Source organism: Callithrix jacchus, chromosome X, assembly GCF_049354715.1.
Source record: "Callithrix jacchus isolate 240 chromosome X, calJac240_pri, whole genome shotgun sequence".
Taxonomy (NCBI): Eukaryota; Metazoa; Chordata; class Mammalia; order Primates; family Cebidae; genus Callithrix; species Callithrix jacchus.
The window spans coordinates 149496262-149524207 of NC_133524.1; the positions used below are offsets into that span (position 1 = coordinate 149496262).

The following is a 27946-nucleotide window of genomic DNA, read 5'->3' on the forward strand; positions in this document are numbered from 1 at the left end:
GAGGTCCCTGGTGTGGGTCACCCCTCCTCTTGCATAAGCTGTCATTTTGGGCCACTTTGTCCTTTAAGGAAGGGAAGAGGGCCATCCTGTCCCCCTTGGGAACAGAGCACATGCACTCAGACACACACACACACACACACACACCCCTCCAAGCCACAGGCCACGCACACCTCCAGCTTACTCCACACTCATCACAGGGCCACCAACCCGGGTCACAAATATTGGCCGACACCATGGTGGTTGGGCTGAAAAGCAGCCAGCATCCCCAGTGCCCTAGACATGGGCCCAGAGGGGCCTCACCGCCACTCCACCTAAGAGGCCAACAGGAGGCTCCGCCAAGTCAGTTAATGACAGAAATGGTTCGTGGCCTCCCAGCACCTTCCTTCCTGGGAGGTGAGGGGCAGCTTGGGGCATGGCTATGCCCCTGCCTCCCTCCCCCTTGACTTCCTCCATATGTTGCTTTGCCATCTTTCTCTGTGCTTCCTGTCTGTCTGTCCATCTGCCCATTTGTTGAGTTAAGAGGAAGGCAGCCACCACGGCCCCACTCTACGCATTCCTCGAGCGTTCTCCATGGCTCTGGCCTTATCCCACCCCAGGGCCAGCTCCTCGCCCCTCTTCAGGTCCAGCCCAGCCCTGCTGTGGGGCCTGCTGTCTCTTCTCCCTCTGGATTCCCCCCACTTCCTCCCTGGGGCAGCCTCTCTCTTCTCTCTTCCTTGGCTCTTAGCACTTCCTTCCTGCCTTCATCCCGTGGCCATCTGTTCCCCTCCTCCCCACCTCTGGAGCCTGGCAGTGCCGGGTAAGTACAGTGGGAGAGACGCCACCCCTCCTGCTGTTCACAAGCTATTCCATGGGGGCCCTAAGTGCCAGATAGCTAGAGGAGGGCAGCTGTCCCTTGCACACTGTGTGCTTCAGCAGAAGGCGGGTGGCAGGGCCCTCTGAAGGGGGTGCTGCTGTAAAGTCATAGGAGTCCTGATGTCCTGCCCAACAAAACCCGCCAAAACCACCACCCACCAAAACCACCACCCGCCAAAACCGACACCCGCCAAAACCACCTCCTGCCATCATCATGGTGCAGCAGATTGGTTTAGAACTCAGAACCCAACCCCCACTCCACGCCTCAAGGACCCCAAGACATCACCAAGCCCGGCACTCTCATCCTAGAGATCAGGGGAAGGAGGAGCAGCCAGGCCCGGCAGAGTGCGGACTAGCACCAGCGCCCACCCTCTCCTTGGAACTTTCTGGTGGATGGGAGATGCTCCAATGGCCGTGACAGAGCTCCCCTAGACAAGACGGCTGCCCCTACCAGGCCTGCAGGGTCTTCAAGTCACGTGGTTTCCTAAGGCAAACCCACAGTTTCCCATCCTCTTTGCCTGCTCCAGGCCAGGCTACCTTTCAGCCCACCGGGAGTCTGGGGCCTTTCTGGGCACTGGTGCTGCCTCCATCCAAAGGCTTTCCCACTAAGGACCTCAGGCCCTCCAGGGAGAAGGGTCAGGGGTTGGTACCATGACATCCCCTCACCCTGTGCCCCTGGGGCCAATGCAGGAAGTAGCAAGAAAGTGACTAGGAAGAGTCCAGAGATGCAGGATCGCTGGGGCTCAGGTCTCACATATTCCAGCCCTCCCCACCTTGTCTAGCCTCCCACGCTTTTGCTGCTTCCGGACTCAGGAGTTCCAACACAGGCCCAGCCTTCCTCTGCCTGCATTGTCAGACTGTGCCAGCCGTGACCTCACTCCAGGCTTCCGGACAGCCTCCAGTGCCCCTCGCCTGCTCAGCCTGCCCACCTGCACCATGCCCCAACCACACACACACCGAGGCTGCAGCATCTCTCTCCCGATGGAGTGTCCATATTCCAGAGAGCTGACCAGAGAGGGGGGTTCAGCTGCTGGGGTCTACTAAGGGCAGCAGGCCCAGGGGTCTGCGTGTCAGCCCCCAGGAGGGACAGGAGGGTGCGGGTCACTCAAGAGGTCTTTTATGTCTGTTTTCCACTGGGACGCACAGACACACCCCAGCCACGCATCCTTCCTGCAGCGCCCACACTGGGCATGTGTGAGATGCTCGCTGTTGGAGTGGCTCATGAGATGGCTCCTGACCCGGCAGTGGGCCATGAGTCTAGTCTCATGTGGCCACAAGGGGTCCCTCAGGGCCGTTTAGTTCTGGTTAATCATGCTGGAAACATATCACAGCAGTTGCTTTGTTTTATTGGCTTTTACAACAAGAAAACCTTGTGGCCAAAGGGGCCACATCGGGCTACGTGAGTCCCAGGCTTTCCTTGGACACTCCTTTCCAGGGCCCAGGGTGACATGCACTCCACACTTGCAACCCCATAATGGAAGGAGTCTTGTTTTACGGAGTTTGCTCCATTCTCGGGAAGGTCATGTGCTTTGAGCCAAGCCTCCCTACCTGGCTTCTGGCAGTTTTTTCTCAGCTCTTTGACAGCCCGTAGTCCGCCTCCATGCTGAAAACAGTATCAGCCCTCCCCAAGAGCCTGCCCTGCCCCAGGTTTTCCTGGAGCCCTGGGCTCTGCCACAGGGGAATGCCTTTCCAGGCAATTCCTAAAGCAGACACCAGAACACAGCCTAGGGCATACCCCAGAACCCCTGGTCCAAGGCCCTCCCCATCAGGCACTCTGAGTGCAGACTTCCAAGAGTAATTGGAAGTCCCACAGCTGGACTCGTCTTCCTCCTGGGCCCTCTTCAGTCAGACCACCCGACAGGCCTGGGATTCGCCATGCCCAGGTCAGTTCACCTGCTCAGTGCTGATGTCAGGAGCACAGATCGAGGCTCACACGGTCCAGGGCATGAGTGTACACAGGGTGAGAGGCACTTTTCCTGAAACTTGCCAGCTGCGAGCAGTTCCAGCCGGCCAGCACTCGCAGACCTATGTCTGTTGTTTCCATTCTTTGGTTCAATTCTTTGGGGAAAGAGCCAGCTGTGGAGTTTGCATTTTCATTTTTCATAATTCAAGCATGTGATATCCCCCTGGGGGAGAAAGGGGCCTTCCCCTTGCTCTTCCCCCACGTAGAAAAGCAAGACCGAAGCCATCTTCTTGTCAGTGTTCAGGCTATATGAGCTAGGCTTCTCATTGCCCGAGTTGATTGATGGTTGGTATCACTACAAGCTCTTGAGGACCCCTTTGTGTCGCTTTCAAGTTGTGATTCACCATCATGCCTACAGGGGTTGTTTTGGGCCTGAACCCCTAAAGTTCCTGGCAGGCAGCTCCCCATGGGTCTCCCTGGCTGCGGTGCTCAGAATCTGCTCTAAATTCAAGGCTCAGATGCCTGGGGAGCTGAGAGGTCCCTGCCTCCAGAGGAAGGTTCTGGACCAGTGGTTGTGGCTGAGCAGTGGACAGGCAGGGAAGAAACTGACCAGAAGCATCTGAGCTCTGTGACCCGTAGCGATTGAGACTGAGCAGAGAGTGTGGAGCCCCCGGGCGTGCGGGTACCCAGCACAGTGGCAGCAGGATGGGGTTTGTTTCGGCTTGAGTAATTAGAAGAAAGAGTGAGAAGGTGCCAGGCACAGCTTCTGTGGTTTCTTTTGTCACGGTGGTTCAGGAGCCTTTGCTTGACTGTTCTCTCTCTTCCTTTCCCTTTTTCCACTCTTCTCGGAAGGGCAGGCATCCCCCAGGCCTTTGCTTGTCTCCCTGCTTCCCCGGCCCTTCTCCACCCTCACCCTCCTCCCCGGCCCTGCACTGCCAATTCCATCACTTGAAGGCTAAGCAGGGGCACGTCTCCTCATGCACATGGCAGGCACCTCCATTCCAACCAGCCAGCAGTGGCATCACACATGGCACTCTACACCCACAACCCTTCCGCTTTGGCTCAGTGTGGCCAGGGATGGGCCTTGTCAGTCTGCAGTGCGACTCGTCCTGTGTAAGGCTCAGAACTACTCATCCACACAGATCAGGAGCCTGGGCCAAGCCAACAGCACCCGGCGTGTGTCCTCTGGGCAGCTGGTAACAAACTGGGAGAGCCTCTCTAAGGATGGGTACTTGAGCTAAGTTCAGAGGAAGGAAGCCCAGCCGGGCAGCAGAAAGGGCAGGGGTCATGGCTCCGGGGAGCCCTTGCTTGGGGCGTTAAGAAATAGCTCCAGCCAGCTGGGCATCACAGACAGACAGACCCCTGCCCCAGGGGGATTCTCTTCCGGTGAAAGGCAGATGCAGGGGGCACTTGAAGGAAGGAGAAGAAGTGGGTACCGGGCTGCTGGGGGGAGCCTTCCTGGTGTGGGGTACAGCCAGAGCAAGGCCCCGAGGTGGGATGAGCTGGACGCTGAGGGGTGAAAGAGGGCAGAGCCAGAGAGGCCGGGGCAGGCCCTGAGGGCCGCAGCCAGTGGAGAGCTTCCAGTGGGGGAGACCAAACACGCTCTGGCTTTTGTACTGCCATGCTAAGGGCAGGGAGGGGTGGGGACACAGTGCAGGTTCTGGATGGCATTTGAAGGGAGCTGCACGGCTGGAGCCAGCGTGTCAGGCCTGCTAAGTTTGAGACTTGGCTTATACGTCCAAGTCTGGAGCTGGAGCCGAGAGGCTGTTAGTCGTCAGGTGGAATGGAAGGCTGAGGTCCAGAAGAGAGTACATAGACACAGAGGAGGGGTCCTCGGGTGTCAGGGGATGGGAGAGGAAGAAGGCTGGAGGATTGTGTGGAACACAGAAGTGTGGCAGAGGGAGACCACAGGAGGGCACGAGGTGCAGACATGCAGCAGGGAGCCACCGTGCCTCACTCAGATGAGGTGGGGAGTGCCCCAGCCCAAGCTGACCCTCCTCAGCCTTCGCAGATGCCTCGGCCATGCCCCTAGGGCCATCTTTCCTGAGAGTGCTTTCATTTCTTTTCTTTTTAAATTGTCCTGCAGTAAAACAGGCTTTGGGAGTTCCAGTTCAATCAATTTCCACACAGTCAGGACCTGGGCCAGTTCTGTTGCCTACCAGAAGGTTTGGAGCCAGATGGGGGAGCAACAGAGAGAGCTCAGAAACTCCACCTGGAGAAGGGGCAGGCAGGATGGAGGGCTCTGCTGGTGGGGGATCCCAGGCAGGACATAGCAGCAGCAGTGGAGGTGGGGAGAGTTGGATGTGGAAGATGCTTTTGAGTTAGGGTCAGTCCCATAGGACGCACAGATGTCTGGCAATTGGGTCAGGGGGTCAAAGTGCTGCTAAGCTTTGGCCAGTGCCCTGCACCGGGATGGGAAGGCTGCTGGTGGACAGAGGTCCCTTAGGTATCTGAGGGGGGACACCTGGAAGGCAGCCAGGGGGGAAGTCTGGCAGTCCGGGAAAAAGTGGCGATAATACAGCTGGCAGCTGCAGTATTTATGGTGGTCTGATGGTCCGCAGAGAGCTTTGACAGCCTTGGGAGCAGTAGCGGTGGGGGGAGCGGGGTGTCCTGGGCTGGGAGCAGAGCAGGAGATGGTGCAGGAACCTAAAAAGATGGCAGGGGAGCCCAGGCTGGGGAAGGAGGCCTGGGGCCATGGGGCATCCTTGAGCACCAGGTAGGAGTCCAACCCTCTGGATGGACCTCTCTTAGAAACGTTTGCTGCTTTCCATTGAAATAATCTCCCAGAAATTGACTGCATCCTTCAGTGTTGGATGGGCTGAAAACACTCCATAAGACCAACGCCGAAACATGGTTTAATGGCTCAGGATTAGAATCCAGGGAACACAGAACCTGGAGAAAGCTGCTCACGGTTAGCTGTAACAGACTCACCTGGACGCCAGCCAAGCTTAGCACCCCCAACAGCAGAATGCTGGGCCAGGCTCTGGTGTTAAGCAGCAAATAAGGCAGATACCATCCAGGAAGGGCACGCTGGAGCAGTAGAAGCCGGGCCTGGAGGGAAGGGCTGGCTCCGTGGCCTGGCTGCCCTCTGCCGAGTTGAGCCTGGTGCAGTGAGGCCCCTCAGCGAGGAAAAGGGTGTGGCCAAGGTCACCTGGTGCCAACAACGTCACCCTACACAGCCCTGGGGTCGAGGCCTGCAGCTTTCTGTCCTTTCTGTGACTCAATGGGCATGGGCGGCAGCTGGAGTAGGCGATGCCCCAGATGCTTCCACACTACCGTCTGCACTGGCTGCGAAAACTGAATTCTGTTTCTTTTCATTAAAAATGTCAAGTGATTCTCAATTTCTGTGTTACCTCTAATTCAGACAGCAGTCCAGGGATAAAGGCCCGAGTGAAAAGAACTGGCCATCTGCCATCTGCAGCGGTGGCTTTCCCAAATCCAGAGAAAATCCTAACCAGATTTCAGTTAAGGTGCCAGAAAATTCCAATTTTGTGGAGCTTTTTGGTCACATTTTTTTATTTTAAATAGCAACCGAGTGGGGTATCTCACTCTGTTGCCCAGGCTGGTCTCGAACTTCTGGGCTGAAGCCATCGGCCCACCTCAGCCTCCAGAAATGCTGGATTACAGGCGTGGGCCATGGCACCCGGCCCTGGCTGACTTTGCACCGTGCCTGAGGGCTCAAAGGAAGTCACCAAAGAGAGTGATTCATTGTCTAAACTAGGGGGTAGCTAACTTTTCCTGTGCAGGGCCAGGGAGGAAATATGTTTAGCCTTCCAGGGCTGGTCTCTGCTGCCGTGACACAACTCTGCCCTTACAGCATGAAACTTGAACCAGTAAAACTTTATTAGCCAAAACTAGCAGACAGCTGGGGTTAGCCCAGGAGCAAGCCCTGCACCTTGTCTAAATCCAGAAAACCAAATCCTAGTTAGAACCTTGGCACTGGAAATGCTTCAGAACTCCTGTGTCCACCCGCTCACATAGGGAAGGACAGGCAGGTGCTGGATGAACCCCAGGGTCCACCTGGCAGCTTGACGCTCCATCTGCTGCCCTCTACAGGGATAGCAGTACAAGGTGGGCCAGCTACCATTGGTGGCTGGGCCAATGTTGGCCTGTGCGAGGCCAGGCAGAGGCCTCCCCATCAACTCTTGGCTTCTAAAAGCAGGAGGGAGTCCAGGCTGAGAGGCCAGGGAGCAAAGAAAGGCAACAGGGAGTTGAGTGCATGACGCAGGGTGGAGAAGCCGGAGGAACGAAGGGTTCATTCTTGGCTCAGTGCCCTGCCGGCCAGTCAGGGGTTTCAGAGGTGCCGTGAACTCAGCTGAGGGTAGACGGCCACTGTGCTAGAGGAGTCTGGGGCATGGCAGGAGCTCTTTCCTGCAGGGAGTTCCACTGATCTGAGGTCTGCAAACTCCCGTGGAAAGGGATGGCCAGGGAACAACACAGAGCAAAGCCCAGAATGTGGGGAGGGGAACGGCAGAGACACAAGTTTCAGACTGTCTGACTGGGAGATGCAGGAGGATGAGGGAAAGGAGAGGACGAGGATGAGGGAAAGGAGAGGACGGGGAAGAGAAGCCAGAGGAGCAGGGGCATCAGATTCAACCAGACCCAATCAGACTCGGGGGCCATGAGGAGGCCACTGAGCAGAGACAGGCTTCAGTGGGTGCAAATCCAAAGTGTGGCCATCTTGGTCTCAGAGTTCTGAGTACTGTGGCCAGGGCAGAGAAGTATGGACAGAGAGGAGAAGGGACAGGGCCAGGTCAGAGCTCTGGGGCACCCAGGGATGTAAGAGAGCAGTGGAGGAGATGGAGCCAGAGCAGCTGGTGAGGTGGAAGAGGGCCTGGCAGGGGCAATGTCAGGAAGCCATGAGAAGTTTCCAGAAAGAGGGATGATCAGCTGTGTTGAGTGACCTGAGGGATAGAATAAGACAAAGATAGAGAAGTGGCCAGTGGACTTAGCCAGGGAGACTCTGGGCATGGCAGGCCGTGGCTCCAGCCATGGGAGCTGGGGATGGAGGCCGGGTCCCTGAAGGAAGACCCATGCGAGAAAGGCGGATGGTGCCCATAAGCTGGGGACTTGCTCATACCAGAAGGTACTTCGGACTTTCTGGTAAGATCAGGAAGAGAGCCCCTCATCAGTGTTCTCTCCTTTTCAAATCATCTTTCTTTTCTACCAAATTGGAATTCAGATTGGGCAGAGACCCCAGAGGCCACAAGAGCCAGTCGTCCCCCCAGGACAGGTAATTGGGAGGTTGCAGCCCAGAGCCTAGTGCAGCACTCTTGAGTTCCAGAATATCTGCCCAGCTCAGCCTAGAGAAAGCCACTGCCACCTTTTCCTGCATGTGAATCGGTTGACCAGACCAAGGCCCACACCTGAAAACCCTTCCCAAAGCCAGGCAGAGCCTCCGACCAATGGGTGGACATTTCTCATGCCAATAATGTGGGTGGAACTTGGCAGCACCAGCCGGCCACTGACTATCTTCCTTCCTTCCTTCCTTCCTTCCTTCCTTCCTTCCTTCCTTCCTTCCTTCCACCTTTCCTTTCCTTTCCTTTCCCTTCCCTTCTTCCCCCTCTGCTCACACTCTGTCCCTCCACCTCCCACTCCAGATCCGGGTGGTGAAAGCATTCCGTAGCTCACTCTACGAAGGCCTGGAGAAACCAGAATCCAAGACCTCCATTCACAACTTCATGGCCACGCCTGAGTTTCTGATCAACGACTATACCCACAACATCCCGCTCATCGATGACACGGATGTGGATGAGAACGAGGAGCGCCTCCGGGCCCCCCCGCCCCCGTCCCCCAACCAGAACAACAACGCCATAGACAGTGGCATCTATCTGACCACGCATGTCACCAAGTCAGCTACCTCTTCAGTGTCTCCCTCCAGTCCCAGGAGCTCGCTCCACAGCGTGGAGACGGCCCTCTAATGAGAACTTGTCTCAGCACATGCACACATGCACACTCGGACTCACACGCAGTCACACGCACACACGCACGCACACACAGATAGCGACCGGCACACCTGCAAAACGGGGGAACAATGAAGGTGGCTGAAGAGCCTTCTGGCAGGGCATTTGCTAGAAGCCAAATCCAGTCAACAAGGGTGCAGCCTGCCACAGCCTCCTCATCGGGACAGAGGAAGAGGAGGACAGGGAGGAGGAAAAGGAGGAAGAGGAAGACAAGAAGGGGAGGAGAAGATTCTTCATCCAAAGGAGGAAGGAGAAGTAGAGGGTGCAAAGAGCTGAATTCCCTTTTTCTATTGATGCTTCTTTTTTAACGAACTACAGTTCCACCGCGTGCGTTGGATAAAAGTTGAGTGCTCTGCAGGGCTGTGAAGGGTGCCACCCGAGGGCGCCACCTGCAAGCATCCCTGCAGCCACAAAGCAACCCGTCCCTGGCAAAAACTAGGCACACCTGCAGTGTGCATGTGTGTGTGTGGGTGCACATATATGTGTGTGTGTGGATCTGTACACACACACATATATATGACCAGATGCATATTTCAACAAGGAACTATTCATTGGCATGATCTTTGCATTCCTCTTATCAGGCATTTTCATTTGGAAATTTTATTATTGAACTAGTAAGTTTTTTTTCAGAGAACTAGACTGCAAGAATATCTGGACAATCCATTTTCATCCCTCATCATCCACTCCCACCCTTCGCTCCTGCCCTCTGCCCGGCCCTACTGAGATTCCCAAGGAGAAGGCAGAGAGGGGATGCTCCAGGCCCAGAGCGGGTACGATCGGAGCATTTGCACTGAGACCCCTGCCAGAGAGAAGAAAACCCTTTCAATGGAAGTTCTTACCTAAAAGGAAAACACCAAAGTATTGATGAGAAGGAGCCCTTCAGTTAGTGAGAGGGGAGTTTTGTTTTCACCTTTCTTTGGTTTCTCCAATTCCACGTCTATCATCCTGGCCACGCCCCCAACTTCAAGAGCACAAAGCACTCTTGGAGGTGCGGGTCCTGCCCAGAGTCTAGGGAGCAGCCCCCAGCTGAGCACAGGTCTGAGGGCCCAGGTGCAGGGCCAAGAGTTCGAAAGAAGCCAATGGAGGGAGACGGGCCCTCAGAAGCCCAGAGGAGCTGGCGGTGGGAGAATGATGGCAGGGATGCGGCCACAGTTCAGACCCTGTCCCCTTGGCACCCAGATGGACTCCCACTGTTTGCTCTGGCAAATGCTGAGGAGTGCTCAGTAGATCACCTCAGTGTCTGCTGTTACACCAGAGGCACCACCACCAAAGCACTGTTTCCACCCTACTCTTCACGTCCAGAGGCCAAGCTTCAGCCATGAAGGCATGGATTTGTGGCTGAGCACCAGGTCCTGAGGGGAGCCTATCTTGGCAGAGTGGGCACCTGGTGGGCCAAGCCTCAGTTTCCCCCAAATGAGCAATCACTTGGGAGGGAAGTACAGAGAAGGCAGAGGGAGTAAAGAGGGGCCTGACTTTTGGCACCCTCCCGAGGAAGCCCGTAGGTCCACATAGGCACACCACAGTGACGCCATGGAGGTTGGGCCTGGGGCTCAGCCGCTGGGAGACAGCTGGAAGCTGAGGGACAGAGGTCGGAATGGAAGCCACTGACGTGGACTGGCACATTTGGAAGGCTTGTCTCACCTCCACCGTCCCCACTATTACCATTAATGCCATGTCACCCCTCAGCAGGAGTCAAATCTTGGGCAAAAGAATTTCAGTTAGAAAACAAAATCCCACTTGAAAATGCCAACGGCGGATAACTCAAAGCCATCCTTTTTTCCTAAAGGGCACACTGAGAATGTCACCCATTTGTAAACTGCTCCCTGATGTCCTTGTTGAAACGATAATAAGAAAAAGGATCTTTGTGTTCTTCAACGAGAAATGAAATTTGAGACGCTGAAATTGCAGAAGATACGGCGCGTGCTTCACATTCTCTGTCGTAGACACACCGATAGGACCAATGGCAAACCCTCACTGCTGCTGTAGAAAGTTGTGAATTTCGACTGTTTGGTCCTTAGGTCACCTTTGTGCTGGGGTGTGGAGTTCAGAAACAAGGCATCGTGACCTGGAATCCGTTGCTCATTTCTGCAGTCTTCAGGCTGGGGCCCTGTCTCATTGGCTTGGTCAACTGTGTTGAGTTCATAGATATGTTTTACATTTTTATCTGCCTGTTATAAAGATGAACAAAAAAAATCTCAGTGAGAAAGATCACAGATGCATAATAATTTAAAGTCTGTAGTTGAATTTCCTCAGTTAAAGAATAGACCAAACTTTCTGTGTATATATAAAAAATGAAAGGCTCCTATATCCTGGTCTGGATAACATGTGTGATTTATTATTTGGGGAATTCCTGTGTGGAACAAAACAAAGGTACCTTCATGCCGTTTTAGCAGAGCTGGAGAAGCCACAGGCAGGAGGGGATTTCCCCTGGGTGTGCAGCAGCCTGGCTGGATGCTACGGTGCGAGGCCCCTGGGGGGAGGCGCTCCAGCTGCTGCAGGACTGGAAAGGGCCTGTAGTAGCAGCGCGGCAGCTCAGGCCAGCAATCCCAGCACTTTGGGAAGCTGAGGCAGAAGGATCCTTTGGGCACAGGAGTTTGAGGCTCCCTGACACACATCGCACACTCCTCATTACTTTTATTGTGGCAAAATACACATCTCGTAAAACACACCACACTCACCATGTAAGTGTGCGTCCCGGGCATGAGCACACTCCTGTGCCGTGCAGCCATCTCCGCCATCCAGCCGCAGAACCCGTTCGTCTTCCCCAACTGAAGCTCTGGCCCCGTTCAGCCCAACTCCCCACCCCTCAGCCCCAGGCACCGGCCCTTCCTTCTACTGTCTGTCTCTATGGATTTGACCAGTCTAGGCCCCTCTTAGAAGTGGAATCCTATACTATTTGCCCTTCTGTGGCTAGCATGGAGTCCTCAAGGATCATCTACGTTGGAGCGTGTGCCAGAATTTCCTTTGGAAGGTGAATCCTACCTCCTTGTCTGGACATTTAGCTATGTGGATCATGCTTCGGTGAACATGGGTATGCAAACCACCCTTCCACACCTTGCCTTCCATTCCTTTGGGCCTATACCCAGCAGTGGAATTTCTGGATCCTGTGGGAAATCTAGCTTAACCCAAAGCCACAGGAAGAAAGCCGCCATTTCACTCACTCCCTTAATCCACATGTGTAGGGTCCAGCCCTACAGGGATGTGGGGTGTCCCCTATCGCTGTGCTGAGGTGCTGGATCTGAGAAATAAAGAAGCAAAAACAGAAGGACAAAGAAAGCACAGCTGGGCTCGGGGAGGGGCGGTGGGCATGCCACTTACACTCAGAGACACGTAAGGCCCTGACCGTCCAGGAGCGTATGTATGTATTGGGTATAGGTTCGGAAGCAGGGTAGTGAGTGAGGTGAACTAAGGATAGTGATAGGGTCAAGATAATCACATGAGCAGGAAACAAGGAGGTGGGCTGTGTGCAGTGAAGAGGGCGCAGTGTGCAACATCTCTTATCTAGGGGCAGGCTACTTCTTAAGGAATTCTATAGGAGGATGCTTTGAGTCAGCACAGTAGCTAAAGAGCTGACAGGGTACACAGCCACCTGCTGGCCGCTTCCAGTGATTTCTATAGGAGGATGCTTTGAGTCAGTACACAGCGGCAGGGCTGACAAGGTATACAGCCACCTAGGCGTGATTATACCGGAGGGGTTTAAAGCCCTGGGACACTTGACGCCTTGCCAACCTGAGGCCAGCTTTCCACAAGAACTGGATGCAAGGTACTGTAACTCCGTTTCAATAAGAGTGACTCTTGCTCCAAGCCTGCTATGTAGCGCGTGCCCTTTCAGGCAGAGGCACTGCCGCCTGAGCCATAGATTCTTGTCCTGGTATAACTGTTTTTCCCTTAAATCATGCTCCGCACCATGTCTGCTCTAGACATTCCTCCGACTGTAAGCAAAATATGATTATATGTGTATAGCTGCTTATTCCTTAATTCATACTCTGTACCATGTCTGCTCTATGCATTCCTCTGACTATGAACTAAGGTAGAATTTTAAATATATATAATATGGAAGTAACTGAGTAGTAAGATATTCTTCAGGCACTAATTGTTCTGACTATAAACTAATACATGATTATACATAAAGGATTATATAAAAGAAATAGCTGAGTAGTAACACTATAAACTAAGATATGCTTCAGGCACCAACTGTGCCGGGGATCTGCTTAGCTCTCCTTCCTTGGTGCCCAGATGGGGGTTTGCCCACACACATGCTGCATCCCTGAACAACTGCGCCTGTGCATGCCCATGCCCCATGGTTCCACCCTAGCTTGAGCCCGGAAGATCCAGGAAAGCAATCCTGTAGCCAAGACCTGCCGATAGCCACCCTGGCGAGGCCACTAAGACCACAGCCCCACACTTCATTGGATTTCTCTTTCCCTTCTCAAGTTGGCAGCACCAGAAGATGCATTTTCCAGGAAGGCTGCCAAGAGAGGAGAAAAATGGCTTCAAAGTTACTCAAAGCAGCAGAGCCCATGCTTCTAAAACCGGCGAAAAGACAAATCAGGCTGGGCACAGTGGGTCATGCCTGTAATCCAACACTTTGAGAGGCCGAGGCAGGTGGATCACTTGAGGTCAGGAGTTCAAGACCAGCCTGGTGAACATGGTGAAACCCTGTCTTTACTAAAAACACAAATATTAGCCACGTGTGGTGGCACACACCTGTAATCCCAGCTACTTGTGAGGCCAAGGCAGGAGAATCGATTGAACCCAAGTGGTGGAGGTTGCAGTGAGCTGAGATCACATCACTGCACTCTAGCCTGGGTGACAGAGTGAGATTCTGTCTGAAAAAATAAAAAAAATCGAAAACAGCAGGCAGAAGAATCGCGGCATGCCCTGTGTCCAAGTGCACTCTGAACCATTAAGATGAGTGAGTCCAGACTGAGTCAAAGTCCATGCCAAGACAGAGAGACATCCGGCTATCCCAAAAGAATTGCAAATTTGTGTCTGTGAATCCCCTGTCCACCAGCTTCTGCTATCAAACGTGACAACGGTACCATGGGGGAAATCAATGCTCAGTGAAACAGCTTGGTGAGCTGTTGGTGAGGAAGTCCCCCAACAGCTGAGCCCTGGGAGTAAAGGCTTGTGCAGGGGTCTCAGGGAGGCCCGTGTATGAGTGTCCTGTGGCTGCTCACAACAACAGAAACTTCTCTCACAGTTCTGAAGGCCAGAAGTCCAAAATCAAGACCTTCAGGGGACACTCAGAGTTCCTTGGTTGTAGATGCCTCGCTCCAACCTCTGCCTCTGTCGTCGTATGGCTTTTCTCCCACGTCTGTGTCACCCTGTGCATGTCTGCCTGTGTCTCTCCTCCTCTTTTTTTTTCCATAGCTGAATTAAGAAGCTTCATTCTCACCCACAGGACAATTCTGTCCCCTCAGAGTCCTTTCTTTCTGGAGGTTCAGATGAGAAAATAGATGCTCTTATATGCTTACAGTGACACCTATAGTGTCCCCCGGACTTCCAGAGGTGAACACAAAGCACATGACCCTATCTAGAATCACTGGGCACTAATTTTCTCCACCACAGTGATTACCTGTTATTTCAAGCAACTACTATGTTCCCTATTGGTTTTACATTTTAATATTCCAAAGCAGGTATGGTGGCTCACGCCTGTAATCCCAGAACTTTGGGAGGCCAAGGTGAGAGGATTGCTTGAGTCCAGGAATTTGAGACCAGCCTGGGCAACATAGCAAGGCTTCATCTCTACTAAAAATAAAAAATGAAATTAGCCAGGCATGGTGGAAGGAAGGAAGGAAGGAAGGAAGGAAGGAAGGAAGGAAGGAAGGAAGGAAGGAAGGAAGGAAGGAAGGAAGGAAGGAAGGAAGGAAGGAAGGAAGGAAAAGGAAAAGGAAAAGGAAAAGAAAGGAAATACATTTAGCACTCCAACAACGAGTGTGTTCTGGAATTAGACCACTTGGCTGTGAAGGCTGGTCCTGTCACCCATGTGATCTTGGGATCTTCAGCTAATTGATACATCCCTTTCCCTGCCTCAGTTACCTCGTGTAGAATAATAATGTCTACCTTGTGGGGCTGTGAGCATCAAGTGCGTTAGTTGATACAAGTAGAAGAGACTTAGAACAGTGCCTCGCAATACGTGTGAGCTACTCGGTAAGTGCAAGTTACTGTTTCCCCATTTTATTGCTGAAGAGCGTGAGTGAGAATCAGAGGCTCGAGAGTCTGTGAACAGACAAGATTGGCATAGATGACAGATGGCTCCTTAACATCACCAACTTCTTCACCATCAGTGTCATCTGTCATAGGGATAGCGAGGTAGCACTTGGGAGGCAAGTGGTGGCATGTGCCTGTAATCCCAGCTACTCAGGAAGCTAAGGCAGGAGAATCACTTGAAACAGGGAGTTGGAGGTTGCAGAGAGCTGAGATTCCACCACTGGACTCCAGCCTGGTGACAGAGCAAGACTCCATCTCAAAAAAACAAAACAAAACAAAAACAAAAAAAACCCTAACCCAACATCATGAAGCATCTCCCCTACGTTTTCTTCCAGTAGTTTCCTAGCTTCAGGTTTTGCATTTAAGCCTTTATTTCATCTTGAGTTGATGTCTGTGTATGGTAGGAGGGAGGAGGCTAGTCTCATTCTTCTGCATGTGGATATCCCATTTCCCCAGCACCATTTCTTAATGAGACTGTCCTGTGCTCACTGTGTCTTCTTGGCACCTTTGTTGAAAATCAGTTGGCTGTAGGTGCATGCATTTTAATTGCTGGGCTTTCTATTCTGTGTGACATACTGTTTTGATGATGCCTCCAGATGGCTTTGACTATTTGTGGTTCCATGTGAACTTCAGGATTTTTTTCTGTTTATGAAAAATGTTGTGGTAATTTGGATAGGGACTGTATTAAATCTGTACAATGCTTTGGGTAGCAGGGCCTTTTTTTTTTTTTTAACATAGATTTTCACTCTGTGGCCAAGGCTGGAGTACAGTGGTGTGATCTCAGATCACTGCCACTTCTGCCTCCCAGGTTCAAGTGATTCTCCTGCCTCAGCCTCTCCAAGTAGCTGGCATCACAGGCAGCCACCATCACTTGGGCTCATTTTTGTATTTTAGTAGAGACAGGGGGTCACCATGCTGTCCAGGCTGGTCTCAAACTTCTAACTTCAAGCAATGCAGCCATGTCGGCCTCCCAAAAGTGCTGGGATTACAGATGTGAGCCGCCACGCCCAGCCATCAGGGGCATTTTTACCATATTAATTCTTCTGAGCCCTTCTCACTACCACACTACACATCTCATTGTTTCTCATCTCTCCCTCCACATAAGCAAGGAGTTTCACCTGGCTACCAGAGCTTAGGCAAGGATGGGGCACAGAAGGGCTGCTCGATAAATGTGGTTCTATGACTGATTAGTCCTAAAAAGCTTTGAACAGGTAAAGCAGGAGCCCACACTAAGAAGTTAATCATGAAAACCCACAACAAAGGCCAGGTCAGTTGCAGCAAGCCTGCCCACTAGGGAGGCCTGACATCTGCTCGGATTCTTCACCGAGGACACTGAACACAGTCACTCTGTAAGCAGACCTCTGCCCTGACCTCCATCACTGCAGCCCCCACACCTGCAGGCACCAGAGTCCACCCTGTGTATACCCAGTCCCTGGCCCTACACCACATGCTGAACATGGGTCTAGCCTGAAGGGGGTCCCAGAGTGTGCCTCCTCATCTATTTTTTTTACCCACCCGCTTTTGAGCAGGGAATCAGAGGGGTGCCAAAGGCCACAGCTCTGAGTTTCTCCAGCCTCCCCATCCAGACTAGCTGCCTTGACATTTTTAAATGCACTACTTTTAGTTACATTCAATCAGGTCTCACTTTTCTGAATGCAAGTGACCCTCCGTCACCCCAGGCCACTCTACCTGAGAGCACTCCAAGGGAAACAGAACGAGGCCAAGGGTCTGTTGATTAATATCACATTTTATTACACAAAATACATTTGATCCTTGTTGCACATTCATTCTCGCTATAAAAAATCCCTAGGGATTCAGTCTCATCTACTTCATTGACGTCATGCCTCTATTGTAGTCAGAGTCCTCTCAAAGGACAAAAGCAGATGAGGCTGCCTTGGGTCAGCTGCGCACAGTGCGCTCCTGGCCTGCCCGCGGGAGGCGCGGTTCCCATCATCATCACCGCGACTGCTAGGTACTGTCAAAGCGGCAGTATGGCATCGCCTTCACCAGCCCTTCTCCAGCAGCACAACCAGTCCTCCCAGCTGGTCCTCTGGGGAACAGCCATCATGGCGACGTGGTGGCAGTGTCCCCAGGCAGCTGACCATCCTGGGCTTCTCTTTGGGCAGGCCTGGCCCAAGGCCTTAGGGGATCTCTGTGTCCATGGCATAAATCTGAATGAGATCAGACACAATATTATCAATGATTGGCTTGGTAAGGTCGTCACTAAATACCTAGAAAGAAGAAGGAAAACAGGTTCCAGTTAGACTCCCTGTGTTAAATAAGGCACCGGTCACTAAGCACAGAATCACATTTCATGGGCAGAGGAGGGGTACAGGGACTTGGCTATCCAGTAAGATGGTAGCTCTTCTGCAAAGCCAGTTCAGTTCCAGCCTGTTGAGGCCAAACACTTTACAAAGCCGAGAACATTCCAGATGGAACAGGCCTTGGTGATCCTCTGACCCAGACAGGAGGGGACCTGTCCAAGGTTGTACAGGTAACTGGTAACACAGCTGGGCCCAGAGCACAGGCTCCTGCCTCCTGCCTGGGACTCCCTCAGGTCCAGGGTCTCTGGGGACACTGGCAAGAGAGGATAGCAGTCCCTGAGCAGCCACAGGCAAGCTAAGTACCTGGACCCCATGCCCACCCTATCCCAGCCACTGGGGAGCACATGGTCCTGCTCCACACCAGGACCAGCCACCTGAACCACCACGTGCAGGAGCACTCGCAAGATGGCAAAGGACATCATCCTCGAGGCCCATGGCAGGAAGGCTGAAGCCCAGGGCCATGCCATGGGCTGGGGTCCACACCCTGCAACTTCCAAAGGCAGGTCTGGCCTCTGCCCAGCTCCTGGAGGATAACATCTAGGCCCCTAGAAAATCCTGCCCGGCGTGAGCATCTTGGTTTACTGGACTGCCAAGCAGCCTGTGCTAACCACATCATTTATGGTGAAGGCCCTGGGCCACAGAGTCCCAGCTGGACAGGGACAGCCCAAGTGGCCAGGGTTGGCCACACAGGCATTCCATGACTATATGACCCACCCCCATTAGAAACCCTGGCCACCACAGCTGGGGTGAGCTTCCCCAGTTGTGACTCTGTGCACACTGCCCCACATCTTTGCTGAGAGAAACAGCTAGTGTCTGCACAAGTCCCTGGGTGAGGAGCCACAGAAGCCCATATCTGGTCTCTCCTGGACCCCACCCTGTGCACCCTGAGCCTTCGCTGACTGTAACCTGTGTCCTTTCCTTGTAATAAACCGAAACTGGGAGTGTGACGGCTTTTCTCAATTCTGAGCCCTCCCAGCACAGCACTGAGCCCCAGGTGCTCTTAGGGATCCCCAATGATAAGGGAAATAGTAAGCAAAGCAGCAAGACGCTAGGGCTTGGCCAAGTCAAGGCAAGAACTGGACCTACATCCACCCCCAATGAATGCCCCTCAAAAACCCTAGGCTACTCTGTGGCCTACAACCTCAGGTAGGAGATGGTGGCCTGGACACCCTCCAAGTCCTGACTCAGGAAGCACAGCTGTCTCACCCTGAGTTCTGGGTGAAAAACAAATACTTCAGAAATGCACACCTGCTCGCTGGGGTCCGTGACCTGTGTGCTCCTGCAGACCCCAAGCTCAGAAACAATCATTAAAAAGCATTCAGGGGCCAGGCATGGTAGCTCATACCTGTAATCCCGGCACTTTCGGAAGCCAAAGCAGGTGGGTCACTAGAGGTCAGGAGTTCAAGACCAGCCTGGCCAACATAATGAAACCCTGTCTTACTGAAACTACAAAAATTAGCCGGGCGTGGTGGCAGGTGCCTGTAATCCCAGTTACTCGGGAGGCTGAGGCAGGAGAATCACTTGAACCAGGGAGGCAGAGGCTGTAGTGAGCTGAGATGGCACCAGTGCACTCCAGCCTGGGTGACACACTGAGACTCTGACTCAAAAAAAAAAAAAAAAAAAAAAGCAGGACCAAAAGGTGGAAGCAGCCTGTGTCCATCGATGGATGAATATGTTAATATCAGATGGTCCATGCAGGCCAAGAAAAGGAAGGCCATTCTGAGGCGGGCTCCCACACGGCTGACCCTCGAGGACATGGGACTCAGTGAAAGGAGCCAGTCACAGAGAGGCCGGCACCGTAGGATTCCACTCCTGCGAGGGGCCTCATGGGAGAGCCGCGAACTCCTGGGGGATGGGCAGTAGAAGGGCAGGAGCCCTGGCTGAGGGGTGGGGAGTCCGGCTGAAAGGGGCCAGAGCTTCAGTTGGGGAAGATAAACAGGTTCTGCGGCTGGATGGCGGAGATGGCTGCACGGCACAGGAGTGTGCTCATGCCCGGGACGCACACTTACACATGGTGAGCGTGGTGTGTTTCATGTGATGCATATGTCACAATTAAATATAACAGTCCAGAACAGGTGACAACGCTGGGACACCTGACAACAGAAGGGACACAGCCCCAAGTCCTAGGAAGAGACACTGCTCTCCTCTTGGGACTTAACTCAGCCTTTTTGGGGATATCAACCTCCTCCGCACAGATGGCCCATCTGTTTGTAAGACAAAGAGCAGCAGTGGCTGGAAAGAGGCAGGTTCTCCATCTGCTCAGGAACAAGGAGAAGTATGTCTCTGGATGCAGAAGTTTCAGCAACACTGTGTGATGACCTGTGGCATTTCTGACCCCGCCACAGTCCCTGCTCGTCTGCAGGGAAGCACATCAAACTGCCATGCTGAGTCCACAGCAGGCAAGTGACAGAAGAGAGCTCACAGGAAGAAAGGCTTTCAAAAAGCAGGCTGCAAGCTTCGAAGCACCTGGATGGGGGAGGCCTCCCAGGATCCTGTTCATCACACCCCCAGCTCATAGGATGTGCCTAGACTCCGGAAGCTCCTGGTGCACAGCCCCGAGCTGTGAAGCAAAGGTCAGATCAAGTTTAGCAGCCTTTCAGAAGAAGAGCTGGGTGAACACAAGCTTGCCACCCCAAAAAGGGTAACTTCTTCCCGGTCTGAACAATTACTGGGTGAGTCTGGGCCACCATAAAACAACTTCCTGGTGGAGCTGCTTCCTGGCTGAGCATGGGACACAGGTGCTACCGGCACACCAGGTGAGGCTCATGAGCAAGTGCAGAAGACAGAGTAGAAAGGAAGAGAGCAGTCAGGCAGCCCAGGGCCAGGGCCACATCTGCCAAATGTCCTCAGAGAGCGTCTGCCCCCACTGGAGTCCAACAGAGAGCGTGAAGCAGCCACGTTAATCTGGAAGTCCCTGAGGAGCCTGAGCATGGAGCAATACTGTCAGTTCACACGGATGGCCCTGCACCACCTGCACACTGCCACAAGGACAGGGTGTCTCCAGCCTGAGACCGGGACCACGGGTGCTTGGGTTCAAAGGCACATGAGCACGTGCTATGGTGCCAGGGAGGCGCGGGAGATATGGTGGCACGAGGTAGACGAGATTCCTGGCCTCAGGCGCTCACAATTGACTGGGGGTATGGGATCAGATACAGGGGCCAGGGAAGAGAGCGTATCAGGACAGGGGCACCTCTATGCAGAACAGCACCTGGCGACATCTCAGTGGAAGCCGGCGCTGCTTTTTGACATCCGGGAGCCCTAAACGGCAACTGTGCCAATGGGGTAGCTACCATCCCAGGCCATCACAGCAAGATACTTTCAAGCTTCCATGCTCCCCAACAGCCCACATCTTTCTTCATGGATAATTGATAGAAAGAATTTGGTGAACACTGCAATACAGAGACTTCCAGAAGGAAAGGGGGCACGTCCAGTGCACCAAGCGGCCATCTCACCTGCCACCATGGCTTCTCAGCCTCGACCTCAGCAGGTACCTCGACTCCATAGACCTGCAGGGCCAGGTAGAGCACTGCCACGGCTATGTGCTGGGCCTGGAAGCGGAGGCACAGCCCCCCGTGGTAGCTGTCCCGAAGCAGGGCCCAGGCAGTGACGGCAACAGGAGTCCGCTGCCAGCTGTGGCGGTTCAGCCAGTTCTTGAAGGAAACCAGGTAGTGGAGCAGGTACTGCAAAGACATGTGCGTTAGCCTTCAGGCTTGCTACTGCACTGAGGCCTCCCACCCGTCGTCAGTTGCTCTCCCCACGCTGACACAATCACATCAGCACCTGCTCCAATCCTCCAGCAACTTCCATGTCACATAGGAAGAGGCCCCATCTCCCGCCCCTCCCACCCCGCCTTCCAGTGTACTCCATCTAGGGCCTTTGCAGAGCCCTCTGCCTGAAATCTCTCACCCCACGTACCTGCCCACTCTCATCCTCCAGGCCCAGCTCTAGTGAAATCTACCAGGGCTGACCCCACCGCCATCCCTTTCCACCACAGGGCCCGCTCTGGCCACCATGAAATCCCACGGGGCCTGGTGCTCGAGTACCCTCCTCATGGGCAGGACAGAAGGTGCTGCTCCCCATGAATCTGGCCTGCTGTCAACGGCACTTGCTGTCCTTGGCCACAACACCCAGATGACCTCCCAGCCCAGCTGCCAGCTCCTGCTCTCAGAGTACAGATGTTCTGCCAGAACCTCACGCACTAAGCAAGCTGCCGCAAGCTCTCTGGACAGACTGGAAAACACGTGTGTGCAACCTCAGCACGCTGTGCAAGAGGGACGCATCCGTAACTGTCCGCCCTAGCCCTGACTGGAGGGAGGGGAAGGGGCTGGCAGGCTCTTGGTTCCCAACCCAGGCACAGATCACACAGCCCCCAAGATCTAAGTGCTGCTCTTTCCTAAGCCTTATCGCCTTGACAACTCCAACCTGCAGCCATCAGCGCATCTCCACCTTCCCCCAGGATGCTGACCAAGCATTCTGCCCACTAAGACACTACTGTGCAGAAATCCTGGATCAGGGCTTTCCAGAAACTAAGGCAGGAGTGTGGAAGGCTGGAGGAAGATTAGAAAGGCGACACGACAAACCCGTGCAGGAGGAACTGTCTCTCACCTTGGCTGTGGTGGTGGGTCCATGAGCAGAGTCATGATAAAATGGAACAGAAAAAAAATACACGCACGAGTACAAGTGGAGGTGGGGACGCCAGTGGACTGTGTCGATGCTGACATCCTGGCTGTGTCCCCCTGGGGAAGACTGGGCCTAGGGTTACATGTCACAACTGCGTGGGAATCTACAATGATCTCAGTCAGAGTTTTGATGAAAAAGAATGCAACTCCTAGCCCAGAGCCCCAAACCTCAACTCTTCCATCTCTCTCTCCCGCCATCTGTCTGAGCTGCCTGCACGTGGGGCTGCAGGGCCCAGAGCATCGACTACCAGTGCGCCTAAGGGTTCCACTTTTCCCTTTTGCTGCTGTTTGAAATGGTTCTTCTGTTGAGAAGTTAAAAGCAATCTGGCTTTCCCCATGGCTCTGAGGCATCACAGCATCTCATGGGGATGGGGACTCTGGCCAGTCACAAAACTAGCCTGCTTCCCTGAGGCTCAGCAGGCACACCGTCTAGATGGGCCACAGGAGCTGTCACAGCTTCAGTGGGCTGCACGGACCCCGTCCACAGGTGAGCAGGCAAAAAGGCAGAAGGTGAAATGAGAACTGGCTGAGAAAACCCACAGGAGTGAGACAGGAGAGGCCGGCCAAGCCAGCCACAAAGCATGGAGCCGGAAGACCCAGTTCCCAGCCGCAGCCCTGCTCTCCTTCTGTGCTATGCTGTTGTATGACATGGGATGCACGTTCATGATAAAGAACAAAGACCATGGCTCGAGCCTCTCGGAACAGGCACCAATTCCCCAGCATGTACCTTGTGTGGATGCTGGAAGGAGACCTGGAAGCGCAGAACTCTCAGCACGAGAAGCTCGCACTGCACAATGCTGTCTCGGAGCTCCCAGAAGCGGGAGTCCAACTCCAGGGGCTCACCGCTTGGGTCAAGGTACCTGTGCAGAGAAACGGCCCAAACTGCTTAAGTCACATGACGTCCAGATGCAAACTACATTGTCCACGTGCAGTAGATGTGTTTTTATATAATCCTCATCTCCATGTCTACTGTACAGAATGCAAACAGTAACCCGCAGAGGAAGCTCCTAGTTTTGGCCGGATGGGCCGTCCACTATCATTCAGCAAAACGTCAGGTGCAAAGACTGGCTGTCGGTAATGGCTCCAGAGGAACCAGAAGACTGAGCATGCCAAGTCGTTGTACCTCCTGTTGCACTCCACCTGGCATTAGGTAGTCTTCATCACCTGAGGTGGCAATGCCCAGGGCTCTCACTCTGGGCCCAGGGAACTTTTTTAAAATTATTTTTATTTTTTATTTTTTGAGACAGGGTCTCACTCTGTCTTTCAGGCTGGAGTACAGTGGTGTAGTCACAGCTCACCACAGCCTTGACCTCCTGGGCTCAACCAATCCTCCTGTCTCAGCCTTCCGAGTAGCTGGAACCACAGGCGTGCGCCACCACGCCCAGCTAATTTTTGTATGTTTGGTAGAGATGAGGTTTCACCATGTTGACCAGGCTGATCTTGAACTCCTGGGCCCAAGCAATCTACCCACCTCAGCCTCCCAAAGTGCTGGGATTACAGGCGTGAGCCACCACACCCGGCCGTCCAAGGAATGTATTTAAGCATCTCATGGAAATGACATACTCCAAAAAGTGAACATTTCTCACTTTTATATTAACCAGACTGACTATCTTTCCTTCCTTCCAGATCTTTCTGTCATGCTTATACTGTAAACGTCCACTACCTTCCTACCTACGCAAGATTCCCTGTGAGGGTTGTGAACAGGATTCCCATTCAAGCCATGAAAACTCTCTGCCAACAACTTATCCCTCCAGCGGCTCACTCATTTCTGATTTCCCACAGGAGCCCGGCCCATGTCCATGTCTAACTAGAGCTCCACAGGACGTCCCTCTCCTGCTCCTCCCTGCTGAGGTGCCCTCCAGTGGCGCCCCGCCTGTCTTTGCCTCCATCACTCATGTGCACTGTGGACTTGCCATGCTCAGGAGGTGGGGAGTGCTTTTACCATTACCTGTTTCTTGACAAAGAAGTAGAACAGAATCATTTTCTTTCGTAACGATTAGAGTTCCTGGAAAGACTCATGACACACGGCCAGTCAGTAACTTTCCACAGACCACACAGCTTGCTCCTGGACTCCTGAGCCTTGGTGAAGACCCTGCATCCTGCCCCAGCAGAAATACACCTGCTTGGTCCAGCTGTGCCATGCCCATGCCCATGCCCACAGCAGAGCGAGGCTCCTTGAGCAACTGGCTGGGTCCACACCCTCCCACTGCAGGCAAGCTCGAAGACTTCAACAGAATCTTCTTTGACACGCCTCTCCAAGCTCCCTCTGCTCAAGCCCTGCCTCTAGCCTCCATCCAGCTTTCCAGACTCCCCATAATCTGGCCCAGCTTCTCTCTCACAAACCCCATTGGCCTCTGACATCACGCTCCTTCCCATGTTTGCTGCTAGTGTTTCCGGCCCTGGTTCAAGGACATCTAGGTACTTCCAAGCTCCATCGCTGGCACCTGCTGGGCAGGGCCCCATGAGAGCCTTCCCTGCCCTTCCCCATAGGTAGACACCAGGAGGCCCACCCAAATGCCTCGGCCTGAAAGCCATTACCTGTTGGACACATTGATGATATCACGGGTCCGCAGATGCTGCTCTTCCACTTTGCCAGCCAGGTAAATGGAAGACATGGCGACCAAGTAAGGGTCATAGGCATCCAGGCTGCTCTCACAGAAGAACTTATGGTAAATGGTGCAAGCAGTGGCAATGGGAATGGACCGCATCCCCAGCTTGACACCTGCAGAGAGAAAGCAGGCAAGAGAGGACTTCAGTCCAGTGCTGGCTCACTGCTCCGGTGAGGCAACTGGAATGGGCCCTAGCGGGCATGGCCCTGCTTGGACAAGGCTAAGAGCTGCCACCAGAGCTGGTGGCTCCTGAGCCTCTCGCTGGATTCTCAGACTCTAATGGGCAACCAAAGCCCCTGGGGATGGTGTTCAAATGCAGACCCGTCTTCTGTAGGCCTGCAGCTCTGAGATTCTGCACTTCTGACAAGCCCTGAGTCATGCCTATGTCAGGGGTCTGTAGACGACGCTCTGAGAAACAAGGGTTCCGAGTACTGCTCAGTTAGCAACTGGTAAGGCAGCTTCTGCAAAATCCTGGGAAAGGACCACAAGCTGTTGAGTGTCTGGGTTCATCTTAGTAAGCAGTCAGCTGGAGGTCGCCCAACCCACAGCTACGATGACAGAAGGGCAATGGCCTCATGGGTGCCACAAGTCCCAAAGTCACAGTGAAAGGTTATACTGAGCACTGGTGTCCGAGTCCACAGGTTAGAAGAGGCGAGCAAAGCAAGCAGGGTGACTGCCAAGAGTAACCACCTGCATTGCAGAGAAAAGGCCATGTTTCCGGCCACGGCCAGGCACCAGGGAAGGACAGCGACACATTAAACAGTGGGCCAGGGATGCTGGCTTATGCCTGTAATCCCAGCACTTGGGGAGGCTGAGGCAGCAGGACTCCTCGAGCCCAGGAATTCGAGACCAGCCTGGGCAACAGCGTGAGACCCTGTCTCTACAACAAAAAAGAAAGAACACAATTTTTAAGGTGAACAAAACTCAAACACCAGAGCACGACTCACTGGATTCACCTAGGGCTTAAAAGCGCATCCCCAGTACATCCGTTAACAGCTCCTAAGAAAACACCAAAACAAGTTCACAACAACCAGGGTTCACAAGAGAAGGTTAAATGACATCCACTAGATTGAAAGAAGAAGGTGGAGAACAACCCGCAATCGCCCAGCATCTTCTTCCTAAGAGGGCGGATTAGCTCCCTAGGGCTACTGCAACACATCACCACAAATTCAGCCACTTCAACCACACACATTTATACTCTTCCGATCCTGGAGGTCAAAAGTCTAGCACAAGCCTAGAGGGCTAAGATCAATGCCCCAACCGGACTGGCTCGTTCTGGAGGCTCCATGGGTTCTGGAGGCTCCGTGGGAGAATCTGCTTTCTTGCCTTTTCTAGTTTCTGGAGGAGGCCTGCATTCCTTGGTTGCCGGCCCTTTCCTCCACTGCTTCTAACTCTGCTTCTGTCCTCACGTGGCCTTCTTTGTAACTCCTGCCTTTCTCTGATAAGGATGGAGGTGGTTACGCCGGGCCCACCCAGATCATCTAGGATAATCTTCCATCTCAAAGTCTAATCACATCTTCAAAGTCTCTTTTGCTACATAACATGATATTAAGAGGTTCCAGCATTTAGTCTCCTACAAAGAACAAACGTTTGTGCAATACATTTTATAAAGAAGTCCCTCAGAAGGTGTAAAATTGTTGTATATTGGTAACTCCCATCTGGGACCTCTCATTCCAGGATACCCCAGGTAAGTTGCTGTTACTGACATGACCTTCCAAGCCTTGTTTTTACAGAGCAAACCCCAGTTTACATGGAGCCTCCGAGCAGATGACGGGAGCAGATGAGGCATCACTGCCATCCTTCCCTAATACACTTTGCAACTCTTCTTGCAAATTACAGTAAATGTACATGTTACTGGGATGAACAGTTCTGCGGCATTCCTCCGACTCTCTGCCCACCTTAACCAGAAAGCACATCTGTCCAACCCTTCTTCCCCAAACAGTGCACAAAAGGCAGTAAAGGTAGGAAATAATCGTCTGCCAGCTAACAGTATCTCCTATCAAGATACTATTGATGGGCCAGGCGACGTGGTTCAAGTCTGTAATCCCAGCACTTTGGGAGGCCAAGAGGGTGGATTACCTGACGTCAGGAGTTGAAGATCATCTTGGCCAACATGGTGAAACCATCTCTACTAAAAATACGAACATTAGCCGGGCATGGTGGCACACGCCTGTAGTCTCAGCTAGTCAGGGAGCTGAGGCAGTACTGCTTGAACCCGTGAGGCAGAGGCTGCAGTTGGCCAAGATCGCGCCACTGCACTCCAGCCTGGCCTCTAGAGCAGGACCTTGTCTTAAAAAAAAAAAAAATACCGTTGATGGAATGATGGAAACAATGTTTCTGCAGAGATCCTGGCTTAATCACCTTGCCTGGGAAGCGCTGCGCCAGACACTATTGTGGATGCCCCAGCAGGGTGCTGAACAAGCAGCCTAGGTACTCCGAGTGACAGGAACTCCGGGACAGCGTGCTCCAAATGGCTCCGCGCGACCGAGCGCCAAAAAGTCTCCCGGAATGCAGGGCCGCGGGTGCCGCAGAAGGCGTGGCGAAAAGCGCAGAGCTGCGGGCGCCCGGGCCGGTTCCCGCCTCGCTGGAGACCCGACCCTGCCACGTATTCTCCTAGGGCCTGCACACCAGTCCGTGCAATGGGGACACCTTGCGGCTCGCGACCCAGCACACCGGGCGCGGCGCAAGGGCCTCCCAGCCTCCGCTTCGGTAAGCATTCCGGCAGGCCGGCCTGGCCATCCGCGCCCGCTCCGCGAAGGGGACCCGGCGCCGCTTGCCCCCGCTTCCTCCAGCACGCACCCGGCAGCGGTTACCTGCCTCCATGATGAACCTCGCCACTCGGAAGTGCACTCTGGCTTCGGGCGCCGGCCGTCCCTCGGGGCCCCGCGCTACGGGTCCCCGTCCGCCGCCCTCCGGGCCTTCCATGAGGCCCCGCGGCCCCGGCGGAAGGAAAAGCGGCCCCGACGCGCAGAGACCGGCAGAGCGGGGGTGGGGGTGTACTAGCGCACTCTGGAAGTGCACTCTGGCTTCGGGCGCGGCCGCGCCACCCCGCCACGTCCCGCCGCTCCCCAGTCCCGCCCCTCAGGGCCCGTACCCCAGGGTGAGCGTGCGCCTGCGCCAGAAAAGCTGCCGCGCCGCGTGCGCAGGCGCCGGCGCAGGCGCAGAGGCCAACACCGCCGAGCGGCCCGCGAGGGTCCACCGGCCACTGGACGCCTCTGGCCCCGCCCCTGGGAGGCTCAGGCTCCTCCCCCAGGAGCGGGACCCCGTGAAGCAGCTCTGAGTCCCGCGAGAGGGCACCTCCGGTCACCCGAGCCGCAAATCCCCGCGATCAGAAAATGTCTTTGGTGAAGCGTGGCTTTGGCCAGGGACAGTCGGCAGCGCCCACCAAGCCCTGGGCAACGAG

General features: G+C 54.0%; 2 protein-coding genes and 1 long non-coding RNA gene across 20 annotated transcripts in view; 2 read left to right on the forward strand and 1 right to left on the reverse strand.

Moving 5' to 3' along the window:
• Nucleotides 1-11023, forward strand: part of ATP2B3 (ATPase plasma membrane Ca2+ transporting 3) — a 59700-nt gene extending 48677 nt beyond the window's left edge. For all 15 annotated transcript variants that reach the window (XM_035288024.3, XM_035288014.3, XM_035288018.3 and 12 more), the window contains one exon: nt 8356-11023. In XM_035288024.3, coding sequence (XP_035143915.1) covers nt 8356-8381 — 26 coding nt within the window. In that variant the 3' untranslated portion in view covers nt 8382-11023. The remainder of the gene's footprint in view (nt 1-8355) is intronic.
• A 1302-nt stretch (nt 11024-12325) lies between these two features.
• LOC144581150 (uncharacterized) lies at nt 12326-15632 on the forward strand. The gene is made up of 2 exons (XR_013531681.1): nt 12326-12481; nt 13153-15632. It is a non-coding gene; the product is annotated as an uncharacterized LOC144581150 (long non-coding RNA).
• Nucleotides 15633-16660: 1028 nt separating this feature from the next.
• CCNQ (cyclin Q) lies at nt 16661-27635 on the reverse strand. Of its 4 annotated transcripts, XM_054251035.2 has the most exons (6): nt 27357-27635; nt 26623-26832; nt 24473-24656; nt 22662-22794; nt 20708-20935; nt 16661-17162 (listed from the first exon to the last, which is right to left on the reverse strand). In XM_054251035.2, the coding sequence occupies exons 3-6, from the start codon at nt 24640-24642 to the stop codon at nt 17073-17075; spliced, it is 621 nt and encodes a 206-aa protein (XP_054107010.1). In that variant the 5' UTR covers nt 24643-24656; nt 26623-26832; nt 27357-27635; the 3' UTR covers nt 16661-17072. The 4 variants fall into 4 exon arrangements, with proteins under 4 accessions (XP_054107010.1, XP_002763441.1, XP_002763440.1 ...); XM_002763395.6 differs by lacking the exon at nt 26623-26832 and having other exon boundaries at nt 16661-17102; XM_002763394.6 differs by lacking the exon at nt 26623-26832.
• Between the last annotated feature and the right edge of the window lie 311 nt (nt 27636-27946).